General features: G+C 40.1%; 2 protein-coding genes across 12 annotated transcripts in view; one reads left to right on the forward strand and one right to left on the reverse strand.

Annotated features, from left to right (window-relative positions):
- RAB18 (RAB18, member RAS oncogene family) overlaps nt 1-13447 on the forward strand; it is a 539744-nt gene that overhangs the window by 133818 nt on the left and 392479 nt on the right. The gene's annotated exons all lie outside the window — the stretch shown is intronic.
- Nucleotides 1-13447, reverse strand: part of ANKRD26 (ankyrin repeat domain containing 26) — a 94660-nt gene that overhangs the window by 70300 nt on the left and 10913 nt on the right. For 9 of the 11 annotated variants that reach the window (XM_050804473.1, XM_050804482.1, XM_050804481.1 and 6 more), the window contains 4 exons: nt 7921-7951; nt 3890-3962; nt 2431-2491; nt 2136-2338 (listed from right to left, as the gene is read on the reverse strand). In XM_050804473.1, coding sequence (XP_050660430.1) covers nt 2136-2338; nt 2431-2491; nt 3890-3962; nt 7921-7951 — 368 coding nt within the window. Of the gene's footprint in view, nt 1-2135; nt 2339-2430; nt 2492-3889; nt 3963-5142; nt 5337-7920; nt 7952-13447 lie in introns of those variants that run through there. The other 2 variants (XM_050804483.1, XM_050804476.1) reach the window with 2 other exon arrangements.

Genomic DNA, 13447 nt, shown 5'->3' on the forward strand with positions numbered 1-13447 from the left:
CACTAAATAACAATCAACACAATGACTGGAATAGCACCTCACATCTCAAATTACCTTTGAATGTAAATGGTCTAAATGCTCCACTTAAAAGATGCAGGTTGGCAGAATGGATTTTTAAAAATCACAAACCAAATTTCTCTACTGTTTTCAGGAGACACACCTATCATGTAAGGATTCCTGTACTCTCAAGATAAAGGGGTGGAAACAGATATTTCACACAAAGAGAAACCAAAAGTGAGCAGGAGAAACTATTCCTATATCAGATAAAACAGAGTTTAAAGCAACGACAGTAAAAATAAATAAAAATGGTCACATATATAACGATGAAAGGATCGATTCAGTAAGATCTAAAAATTCTAAATATATACGCACCTATCTTCAGAGCTCCCAGATTCATAAAACTATTACTACTAGACCTAAGAAAACCTAAGAAAAGATATAGCAACACAATAACAGTACAGGACTTCAACACTCCACTGACAGCACTAGACAGGTCATCAAGGCAGAAAGCCAAAAAAAAAATACTGGACTTAAACTGCACTCAAGAACAAATGAATCTAACAGATATTTACCAAACATTCTACCTGAGAACTGCAGAATATACATTCTTTTAATAAGCACATGGAACATTCTCCAAGACAGACCATATGACAGGCCATACAATAAGTCTTAATAAATTTTAAAAAACTGAAATCATATGAAGTATCTTCTCAGACCACAGCAGAATACATAGAAATCAATTCCAAAAGGAACTCTCAAAATTATACAAACATATGGTAATTTCCATTTAATTTAATGATCTGCTCCTGATTTCAGAGTTAGTAATAAAATCAAGAAGGAAATTTTAAAATGTTTTGAAATAAGTAACAGTGCTACAAATTATCAAAACCTGTTATAGCCAATCAGCACTAACATCACACCTTAGGAAATTAGAGAAACAAGGACAAACCAAACCCAAAGCTAGCAGAAGAAATGAAATAACAAAGATCAGAGCAGAGCTAAATGTATTTATAACCAAAAACACAATACAAAAGATCAATGAAACAAAAAGTTTGTTTTTCGTTTGTTTGGTTTTTTTTTTAGACAGAGTTTCACTCTTGTCACCCAGGCTGGAGTGCAATGGCACGATCTTGGCTCACTACAACCGCCACCTCCTGGGTTCAAGTGATTCTCCTGCCTCAGCCTCCCAAGAAGCTGGGATTACAGGCACCCAAGACCACGCTCAGCTAATTTTTTCTGTATTTTTAGTAAAGACAGAGTTTTACCATGTGGGCCAGGCTGGTCTCGAACTCCTGACCTCAGGTGATCTGCCCGCCTAGGCCTCCCAAAGTGCTGGGATTACAGGAGTGAGCCACCGTGCAAGACGATTTTTTTTAAAAGGTAACACAGTTGATAGATCACTAGCTACAATAAGAAAAGAGAGATGATACAAATAAGCTCAAGTAGGAATGAATGTGGAGACATTACAACTGATACCACAGAAATACAAAAGATCATTCAAGACTACTATAAACACCTCTATGCACACAAACTAGAAAATCTAGAGCAAACAGCTAAATTCCTGGAAACATATAACTCCTCTAGCTTGAATCAGGAAGAAACAGAAATCCTGAACAGACCAGTAATAAGCGTGAGACTGAATCAGTAATTTTAAAACTGCCAACAAGAAAAAAGCTCAGGGCCACACGGATTCATAGCTAAATTCTACCAGACATTCAAAAGAGAACTGGTAACAATTCTACTGAAACTATTCCAAAAGATTGAGAAGGGGGGAATCCTCCCTAACTCATTCTATGAAGCCAGTATCACACTATACCAAAGCCAGAAAAGGACACAACAAAAAAAAAGAAAACTGCAGACCAATATCTCTGATGAATACAGATACAAAATTCCTCAAGAAAATACTAGCAAACCGAATCCAACAGCACATCACAAAGTAATAATTCACCATGACTAAGTGGGTTTCATTTCAAGGATGCAGGGATGGTTCAACATATGCAAGTCAATAAATGTGATTCATCATATACACAGAATTAGAAACAAAAACCGTATGATCATCTCAATAGACACATCATTATGAAGATTGTGGGGGCAGGGGAAGGGTACGCGAAAAAAGTTTTTTTAAAAATACTTACCTTTATAAGACCAGGGTTTGCTAACGACTTGTGGGACGGTTTTGGAAGGGGGTCAGGTGATTGACAGGTAGGATGAGAAAAGCCCTGGGCTTTGACTGATGTTGTAGGAAGGCTTTCAACCACAACTTCATCTTGACTATCAGAATCTCTATCCTCAAACAAAGTTCTGCTTCCTGTTCTCACAATGCCATATGTTGCTTCTACTACAGTAAAAACAAAATAAAGAGTAAATGAAAATATTTGTAATTAAGAATCAGTGAATAACACAAGAATAATCAGTTTTCAAACAGCTTACAATTTTTCCTGGATTGCTGAGAAGCAGTCATTAGCTTTGCTAAGCTTGGTTTTGGGACATTCTAGAAAACAAAAATAAGAATAACAAGCTTTAAAAATAACAAGTATCAAATTTGATCAAATAACTGTAATAGACAGTGACAAATTACTACATGATCTAACACAAAGAACACAGATTTTGGAGTCACTCAGATGTAGATTTAAACCTCAGTTCTGCCATTTACTACATCTTCTCATGGGGTAAGGATTATGAGAGATGATACAGATATCCTGCAAAGGTTACTCCCCTTACCCCTAGTTGATTATTTTATAAATACTATGATATCTATTCGATTATTTTCTTAACCACAGTAGCCTAGAATGAAAATTTATTCCTAGGTAGAATAGTATAAAAGTCAAACATTAAGACATTTAAATTAATTACATATTATTTTCTGAAATGTGTATGCATGATTTATATTTGCATGAATTACCTCTTGTGATAAAAACTGTGAGCATTTTATTCTTAGTGTATCTTATTTAAGTGGGTTGGCATTGCAAATAGTATAGGCTGCTTCTATTCTGTCAAAAAGCTAAAAATAAATGATTGTATAAATTCAGCTCCTTACAAGAAAGAGAGGAAAAAACAAAAATAATCCTTGTGGGGCGATGATTGCTGAACAAAAGCCACACATAACTACTAAATAGAAAGCTGCACCTAAATATGCTGCAAATGGAGACAAACATGGACTGAAAAAACAGACACTGAAGAAACGTATTCTGTAAGGAAACATTTAGGCTGAGATAAATCATTTTTAAAAGATGAAAGTGTAGGGAGAAAAAAAATAGAGGCATGACTATCAATCAAGTGTGAGCTTAAGTCAAGGAAGAAAAGGAAAAGCTTTAAGTATAATAAGGCACATGGAGAAACACACACCTGTAACACAGGCTTTTGTTCATAGAATACCCCTGATAATACTGATTAGTATTTACAACCAGTTTTTAAAAAAATACTTCTGTAGTGAAGAGTTTAATTTTAAGTCATCCAATTAGTTAAAAATTATCTAATACTTCCTGAAAGCTGTAACATTCTTACTACAGAGACAGAAAAATGGAAAAAGATTTTAAAATCATAGTAGGAATGCTTATCCATATAAACTTTGACCAAATTTCATATTTCCTCTATTATAGGAAAACTTTTCCCAATATAATTTTCCTGTCACTATGTATTTTCCAGAATATTCTTTTTTTGCAATCCCCACTCCCTCAAATTATTTATCAATCCTTTGTTATTTACTAAAGTAAAAAAAAAAAAAAAAAAAGAATTCAACTGGCCATATTTCTATAAAATGGCTTCCTCTGACCACCTTTCCATTACAAACAGAAAACAATAATAAGTAGACCACTGCTAAATTTTAAGAGAATACTATACGAAACTAGATTCAGCGTAAGAAAATTAAGTTCATGAGAGAGCACTTTACCTTGGTATCAAAATTGAGGTCTTCATCATCTGAGGTAGGCCATGAATCATCAACACCTGGTTTGCCAGAAAGCCTTTAGAACAAAAATATATAAAAATGAGTGAATTCATTTCTTTAAAAACAAAACAAAACAAAAACCAGCTTACAGTTTTCAATCTGGATGCCCCCTCCAAAAAAACAAAACCTTGGTGAAAGGTCAATTGTCTGTATATTAAATGATGCTTCTTGATCTAATTAAAATTTGACCTTGTTTTTGAAAACTATTTTAGTTACCTATTGCTACCTCTACCTCTCTGAAACTATAAAACATTCAGTAAAGACTCAACCAGGCCAGGCGCGGTGGCTCAACCCTGTAATCCCAGCACTTTGGGAGGCCGAGACGGGCGGATCACGAGGTCAGGAGATCAAGACCATCCTGGCTAACACGGTGAAACCCCGTCTCTACTAAAAAATACGAAAAACTAGCCGGGCTTGGTGGCGGCGCCTGTAGTCCCAGCTACTCGGGAGGCTGAGGCAGGAGAATGGCATGAACCCAGGAGGCGGAGCTTGCAGTGAGCCGAAATCGCGCCACTGCACTCCAGCCTGGGCGACAGAGCGAGACTCCGTCTCAAAAAAAAAAAAAAAAAAAAAAAAGACTCAACCTTAGTTCTATAACTAATAGTGACAGCCAAGACATTGGCAGAGCCTGGGAATACTTTGTCTTCACAAATTGTCCTGAAGGTTGAACTGATAATCCAATTAATAGCTGATTTAACTTTGGTTACCTGAACCAGCACAAATCTGATAATCTAAAACAAGTGGAGACCAGATGCAGTGGCTTGTGCCTGTAATCCCAGAACTTTGGGAGGTGGAGGCAGGCAGATAACTGGAGCCCAGGAATTTGAGACCAGCCTGGCCAACATGGCAAAACCCTGTCTCTACTAAAATACAAAAATTAACCAGGCCTGGTGGCACATGTCTGTAATCCCAGCTACTAAGGAGGCTGGGGCAAGAGAATCGCTTGAACCTGGGAGGCAGAGATTGCAGTGAGCCAAGATCATGCCACTGCACTCCAGCCTGGGTGACACACTGTCTCAAAAAATAAAAATAAATAAATAGGCTGGGTGCAGTGGCTCATCCGTATAATCTCAGCACTTTGGGAGGCCAAGGTGGGCAGATCATGAGGTCAGGAGTTCAAGGCCAGTCTGGCCAAGATAGTGAAACCCCATCTCTACTAAAAATACAAAGAATTAGCTAGGTTTGGTGGTGTGCACCTGTGGTCGCAGCTACTTGGGAGGCAGAGGCAGGAGAATTGTGTGAACCCGGGAAGTGGAGGTTGCAGTGAGCTGAGATCATGCCGTTGCACTCCAGCCTGGGCAACAGTCCAAGACTTTGTCTCAAAAAAAAAAAAAACCAATAATAATAATAATAATAATAAAATAAATAAATAAAACAAGGTAGAAAGATACACTGTCCCTTCTCCACATATCTATCTCCAGTTCAAAGACTAATCTGTGTCACTCAAAAATGGCAGTCTTGGTTCTTCAACATGAAAACCACTTAAGGCCTCACTGTTTCCCTTCACCCTAAAACAGTATAGGGAGTCCCCTGCAATGTCTGAAATGTTTGAAAGCTAGATGGGCAAAAGTCAAAACACAAATGTATATGCTGTTGTTGGGACTACTCACACCAGAAATACTAAAACAGTAAAGGTTATAAAATCCAATTATTTTCCCTATAGAGGTCCTGCCTTAAACTAGCAAGCCCTTAAAAATATTTATAGGCACTCAGATACCCAAAGAGAAAGACTGCTGGAGAAAGAGTCCTGGTAGTTGTACCTGTATTTCCCTAAGTACTATCTAAACACCTTCCTTCCTATGAGCTCCCACTTACAGATCCCTCTTTTGCAGGGCTCCATAGCATCTCCAACCTTTAAGTCTTCAGCCTATGAAAGCACAAATTCCTGAAAGGATGGTCTCAAATGCCCAAGAGTAGGAGCTCTCTATTTCTCCGCTCCTGGAAAACAAGCTAAATGGAGTCTCCGTCATCTGCCACCAGCACAGGCATGTTACCAACTACCCAACTCTGTGAGTTGGGTAACTCTGTGACTGACTTGCCAGCCAATCTTACTCCTGCCCTACCCTACATGTCCATGAGAAGGACATCAGAGAATTGGGAAAAGAGGCAGAGGTGAGGGGACACCTGCCCTGGGCCACAGATCTACGTAGTTCAGCAGCCTCCAGCTCCAAAGTACTTGAGGGGCTCAAAGCCATCGCTCTATAAGTTGAGGCAGAAGTAGTCACAGCACATTCCTATTGGCTGTAGAGACTCTTCCCAGTGGCTCATATTATTTTAACATTTTTCAGTAGAAACCCTGAGAGTTTGTTGGTTCTTCCAATTATATAAGAAAAGCAACAACCTGTTCAGGACTCCCCTGAACCCCCTATTTTAATATGCCTTTCTAGATAATTCCCAACATCCTGTATCCTTCATTCCTATAATTTATCATTATCGAACTTGTCAGAAACCCCAATATTCTGATCTCTTTTCCAAAAGCCCTGTTCCTATCCAACCCAGTATTATTTCTCTTCAAACTTGGCCTCCCTCTAATTTCATTCTTTCCTCTTGCACTATGTTCACTAGATCCACTCACCCTTTCTATTATTAAAATATTAACCTGTAGGATGATAAAGAAGGAAGAGTACTAGGCTCTGAAATGAGTTCGAATATCATATCCAAATAAATCCCCTTAATCTGAGTTTCAGGTTCTCCATCGGAACCATTTGACCAAAATGTTAAACACAGACTGAAGTACTACAAAACATTCTGATTAGTCTGATTCCTTAAAATCTTGAAATTCTAGGTGCTTTGATTCTGTTGATAGGAAAATGGGGAATACAGTTGGCAGAAATGGAAAAAAATAATAGAACCCAGTTGGCTGGATAAAGAATATGTGGTATAAATATACCATAGAATACTATGCAGTTTTTTTTTTTTTTTTTTGATTTTTTTTTTTTTCGTTTTTTTTGAGATGCAGTCCCGCGCGGTCACCAAGGCTGAAGTGCAGTGGTACAATCTTGGCTCACTGTAACCTCTGCCTCCCAGGTTCAAGCAGTTCTCCTGTCTCAGCCTCCTGAGTAGCTGGGACAACAGGCACGTGCCACCACGCCCGGCTAATTTTTTTGTATTTTTAGTAGAGACAGGGTTTCACCATGTTAGCCAGGCTGGTCTCAAACTCCTGACCTCGTGATCTGCCTGCCTCAGCCTCCCAAAGTGCTGGGATTACAGGCATGAGCCACCGCGCCTCGCCCTATGCAGTTATTTAAAAAAAAAGAGAGAGAGAAACAAAATCATATCCTTTCTAGCAACTCAGATGGAGCTGGAGTACTAGCCTAAAGGGAAAACCAAACTGTGAAGTCAGTAGGTAGAGAAATAAATCTGAAATATCGTCTAACTACATGCTAAATACAATTAACACAATATGGTCTACAGGTAGATAGCCCTCACTTACAGTAAAATAATTCCTTCCTAGGACTTGCATGGTCTGCTTATGTAAAATGTATGGCCCTATGGCCACAGCTAAGTGAGATATGGCCTAAAACATTTGATGATAAAATCAAAGTAGTTACCACTGCAATTATCAAACATATTAGGACAAATTGTTGGATTAACCAGGCTCCTAAGAAAAACTCTGAGAGTTAACACATAACTAAATGAAGGTCTCTGAATTGATCTGATTTGGACCTGTACCTTGATCCGGTGCTGCACAGGTCTCTATCAATCTATGTTGAGGGGCAAGAGAAAGGATTTGGGAGCCAAGCAGGCTGAGTCAAATCATGGGTCGGTTGCTTGCTAACTGTGATGTCATGGGCCAATTAATCAACCTCTCTGAACCACACAGTTGGGTTATAATAGCACAGATACTTTGCGAAGCTGTTGGGATGACTATATGGAGAAGCACATAATATGGTATCTAGTCCAGAGTAGAGCACTCAACAGTTTCTTTTCCTGTATTCCTTTAAATGTATTTTTAAAAATCTGTAAAATACTACCTGCTTAAGGAGTCTTCAGAGCTCTCATCCACTATTAAAGAGAAAAGTAAAACACATTTTAAATCAACAATAGAAAAATATATATAATTTAAAGCATAAGACTGATGCTTTGTTACAAAGTATCCCTCTGGGACCATATCTGGAGACTATAATAGAATTAATATCCTACATAAATATTCCATTAAACTCACATTATAGAAAAAAGTTAATCTTCCCTGAAGACCTGCCAGTCTTCTCTACTCACCTGACAATTTCCTACTTCTGGTGTCCAGTTTAAATGCTTGTGCACAACCTGGAAACCTACGAATCATCTGAGATTCCTCCCTGCCCCCTAACTTTTTACACTCAATAATCACTAAATCCTTTTAACTGTACCGCTTTTCTGCCTCTGCCTTACATTTCCACTACCCCTGGAAATATAAACACATTTACTTAATGTGTTATTTACTTAATATGTTTATATTTCCTAGTAAAACATGGACTCCGAACTGATGGCTTTCACAAAGAAAAAAAAAAAAACCCATGCACTTTAAATGTTATTTCTTAAATGAAAAAAAAAAAAATCTAAGCAAAACTAATTAAAAAGTCATAACATGAAGAAAAAGACCAACATTTTAAAATGAATAAACCGGCCAGGTATGGTGCCTCATGCATATAATCCCAGCACTTTGGGAGGCCAAGGCAGGAGGATCACTTGAGGCCAGGAGTTTGAGACCAGCCTGGCCTAACATAGTGAGACCTCATCTCTAAAAGAATAAACAAAATAAAATAAATAAACTGAGCTTCCTAACTGTATGTATTTCACCATGGATGGTGAAAACCTCATAATGGATGAATACCAGTCCAAGGATTAGTGACAAGGAAACTATGACTGACTGCTGCAAAAGCTTCCTTTGTTTCCCAATCTCTTTACGTGCTTACCTTCCATCTGTCCTGTATATATGAGGGACCAGCAAACTAGAGGCCACAAGCCAATTCCAGCCAGCCATATGGTTTTGTAAATAAAGGTTTACTAAAGCACAGTCATGTTATTAACTTACATATAATCTATGACTGCTTTCACCTTACAATGGCAGGGTTGCATAGCTATGACAAAGACTACATGGCCTAGGCCGGGCGCAGTGGCTCACACCTGTAATCCCAGCACTTTGGGAGGCCGAGGCAGGCAGATCATGAGGCCAGGAGTTCAAAACCAGCCTGACCAACATGGAGAAAACCCACCTCTACTAAAAATACAAAAATTAGCTAGGCATGGTGGAATGCACCTGTAATCCCAGCTACTCAGGAGGCTGAGGCAGGAGAATCGCTTGAACCCAGAAAGCGGAGGTTGCAGCGAGCCAAGATCACGCCATTGCACTCCAGCCTGGGCAACAAGAGTGAAACTCCAACTTAAAAAAAAAAAAAAAAAGGCCGGGCACGGTGGTTGAAGCCTGTAATCCTAGCACTTTGGGAGGCCGAGGCGGGCAGATCACGAGGTCAGGAGATCGAGACCATTCTGGCTAACACAGTGAAACCCCATCTCTACTAAAAAATACAAAAAAAAAACTAGCCAGGCGAGGTGGCGGGCACCTGTAGTCCCAGCTACTCGGGAGGCTGAGGCAGGAGAATGGCGTAAACCCGGGAGGCAGAGCTTGCAATGAGCCAAGATCTGGCCACTGCACTCCAGCCTGGGCAACAGAGTGAGACTCTGTCTCAAAAAAAAAAAAAAAAAAAAAAAAAGACTACATGGCCTAAAATATTTTTCAACTGGCCCTTTACAGAAAAGCTGCCAATCCCTGCTTTACACCATAGCCAGAATGCCCTAATACTCAGATCTAATCTTGTGACTCCCATGCTTAAAATTCTCCAATGAATCCCCGCAGCGAACATTGCTGACTCCCTATCCAATTCTTTAATCTTTTGTGCTGGAAAAACACAAGTCTACTTGGATATTTAGCATCCCAATACCCTACCCAGCTCCAAAAGAGAAATTATTATTTTAAGCTAATCACAGTAATTACATTTGCTTTCCCAGTGACTGGTTTAAAAATGAGCATGTGATGTAACCAGCTAATAAAATGTGATGAGGCCGGGAATGGTGGCTCGTGCCTATAATCCCAGCACTTGGGGAGACTAAAGCAGGCAGATGGCTTGATCTCAGGAGTTTGACACAAGTCTGGGCAATGTGATGAAACGTCTCTATAAAAAATCAGCCAGGTGTGATGGTGCGCACCCACAGTCACAGGTATCCAGGAGGCTGAGGTGGGAGGATCACCTGAGCCCGGTAGTCAAGGCTGCAGTGAGCTGTGATTGCACCACTGTACTCCAGCCTGGGAGACAGAGTGAGGCCCTGTCTTGAAAAAAATAATAATAAAATAGGAACCTCTAAGTTTGTGCAAGCCTCTAAGTTTTCTTCCTATTTAAAAGAAACGTGGGCCGGGCGCGGTGGCTCAAGCCTGTAATCCCAGCACTTTGGGAGGCCGAGACGGGCGGATCACGAGGTCAGGAGATCGAGACCATCCTAGCTAACACGGTGAAACCCCGTCTCTACTAAAAAGTACAAAAAACTAGCCGGGCGAGGTGGTGGGCGCCTGTGGTCCCAGTTACTCGGGAAGCTGAAGCAGGAGAATGACGTGAACCCGGGAGGTGGAGCTTTCAGTGAGCTGAGATCGTACCACTGCACTCCAGCCTGGGTAACAGAGCAAGACTCCGTCTTAAAAAACAAACAAAAAAAAAAACAAAGAAAAGCAGTACTTCTAGCTGTTAGATCTATACTTTTGTGAGAACATGATGTTTGGAGCTGCTGCTTCTTAGCCAACCATGAAGGGAGATATGAACAAAAACACTGCCGAGGGCATAGCTAAAAGAGGGACAACAAGTGGGATCCAATGACATCATTGAACCACCAAAACAACTATGGTTCTTATTATTTTAGCACTTCTAGTTAGGTCACCCATTATTTGCAGCCAAAAGCATTTTAACTGATAAATTTCCCATGGCCTACAGGCTAAGATCTACGCTGAACTATTAAAAAAGTCTTTCATAAGTTTGCCTTAGCTAGGTATTCACCACATTCCCAACCACTTCCATATTACACTTTTTGCACTAGCAAAACTGAACACCCATAAACCCTCGTGAAGTTCACTCAAGTGTCTTAGCTTTAGATTTGCTGTTCCTTCTGCCAAGCATGGAATCTTGTCAGTTGTTCCTTCTGTTAAGGATCATTCTTCTGACTTTGTACCTGGCAAACTTCTACTCACTCTGCATGCTTACCTTATATCCCACCCACTGTTTTAAAACTTTAATTCTTTACCATAAAGTGTCTGGCACATAATAATATATAATAAATACGGAATAAATGATAATTAGAAGCTCCCAGAGGGCATCTGGCACACAAAAAGCACTGAATAAAGTAGTAAACAATAAAAACTACAATGATCATAATAAGCACCTGACTCTATTTTTTAAATGTTTGTATTTTGTGGTTAGCTGATGTGGATTTGGAAAAAAAAAAAAAAGGAAGCTGGGCATGGTGGCTTACACCTGTAATCCCAGCATTTTGGGAGGCCAAGATGGGTGGATCACCTGAGATCAGGAGTTCGAGACCAGCCTGACCAACTTGGTGAAACCCCATCTCTACTAAAAATACAAAAGTAGCCGGGTGTGGTGGTACATGCCTGTAATCCCAGCTACCTGAGAGGCTGAGGGAGGAGAATCGCTTGAACCTGGGAGGCGGAGGTTGCAGTGAGCCAAGCCAAGATCACACCACTGCACTCCAGCCTGGGCAACAAGAGCAAAGAAAAGAAATAAAATGTTTGCATTGTGTAACACTAGAAAAATGCTTAGTACCTAAAAGATACTTGACAGTTATTTGCTAAGTAAACAATTATAGAAATCAGTTACGTTTTCGGCCGGGCGCGGTGGCTAAAGCCTGTAATCCCAGCACTTTGGGAGGCCGAGGTGGGCGGATCACAAGGTCAGGAGATCGAGACCACGGTGAAACCCCGTCTCTACTAAAAATACAAAAAATTAGCCGGGCGCGGTTGTGGGCGCCTGTAGTCCCAGCTACTCGGGAGGCTGAGGCAGGAGAATGGCGTGAACCCGGGAGGCGGAGCTTGCAGTGAGCCGAGATCGCGCCACTGCACTCTAGCCTGGGCGACAGAGCGAGACTCCGTCTCAAAAAAAAAAAAAAAAAAAAAAAAAAGAAATCAGTTACGTTTTCATTGAAAAACCACAAATGAAATAGAACAGCTCCATTCTATTATGAAAACTTTAAAGACCAAAACTATATCTGTTCCATAGTCATGTTTCTTGCAACTTGCAAAACCTAACCTATAAAAGTTATTTGATAAATATGTACTAAATTAAATGTGTCTTCATGCAGTTCAGATTATACAGTGCATTCAATGTCACATCCAGGTAGCATAGTAGCATTTTCGTCATGGTGAAACATTTCTGACTGGGCACAGTGTCTCAAGCCTGTAACCCTAACACTTTGGGAGGCCAAGGTGGGCAGATCACCTAAGGTCAGGAGTTCGAGACCAGCCTGGCCAACATGGTGAATCTGCGTCTCTACTAAAAATACAAAAATTGGCCGGTCGTGGTGGCAGGTGCCTGTAATCTCGGCTACTCGGGAGGCTGAGGCTGAGGCAGGAGAACCGCTTGAACCTGGGAGGCGGAGGCTGCAGTGAGCCGAGATCGCACCATTGCACTCCAGCCTGGGCAACAAGAGTGAAACTCCATCTTGGGAAAAAAAAAACAAAAACCTTTCTGTACTTTTTTTTTTTTTAGAGTCTCCCATTGGATATTTTTGTACTTCCATTATAATTCATTGAGCCCAGAGTTGAGATATTTGAATATTCATCATGATAATCTTTTAGCTAATGATAACGGAGTGTTTTATTCTAATAAAATTACTGTTATCATCACAATTATCCAGCAGACAGAAGAACACACCTTTTTTTTTTTTTTTTTTTTTGAGATGGAGTCTCATTCTGTCACCCAGGCTGGAGTGTAGTGACACAATCTTGGCTCACTGCAACCTCTGCCTCCTGGTTCAAGCCATTCTCCTGCCTCTGCCTCCTGAGTAGCTGGGATTACAGGTGCGTGTCACCACACCCAGCTAAGTTTTGTATTTTTAGTAGAGACAAGGTTTCACCATATTGGCCAGGTTGGTCTTGAACTCCTGACCTCATAATCCGCCTGCCTAGGCCTCTGAAAGTGCTGGGATTATAGGTGTGAGCCACCGCACCTGGCCAGAAGCATCCTATTTCAACTTAGGTTGAATAAAATCAGTAATAATGAGATTTTGTTGGTTTAAGAATAAGTAATATGACTTGTGCTTCTCAACAAGGAATTGCTTTTCTGACTTCTGTATTCAGTATCTTTAAAAAATAATTTCCTATTGGTATTGGTGCACACTGGCTAAGTTCTGCAGTTCTTACTGCCATTTGTTTATGGTACCAGAAAGATACTGTTGAGTTCCCACTTTTAAAGATAGTTAATTTTTAGTGACACAAATCACTATGTAATGACACTTGAACAATAC

This window comes from Macaca thibetana, chromosome 9 (genome assembly GCF_024542745.1).
Source record: "Macaca thibetana thibetana isolate TM-01 chromosome 9, ASM2454274v1, whole genome shotgun sequence".
NCBI classification, from domain to species: Eukaryota; Metazoa; Chordata; class Mammalia; order Primates; family Cercopithecidae; genus Macaca; species Macaca thibetana.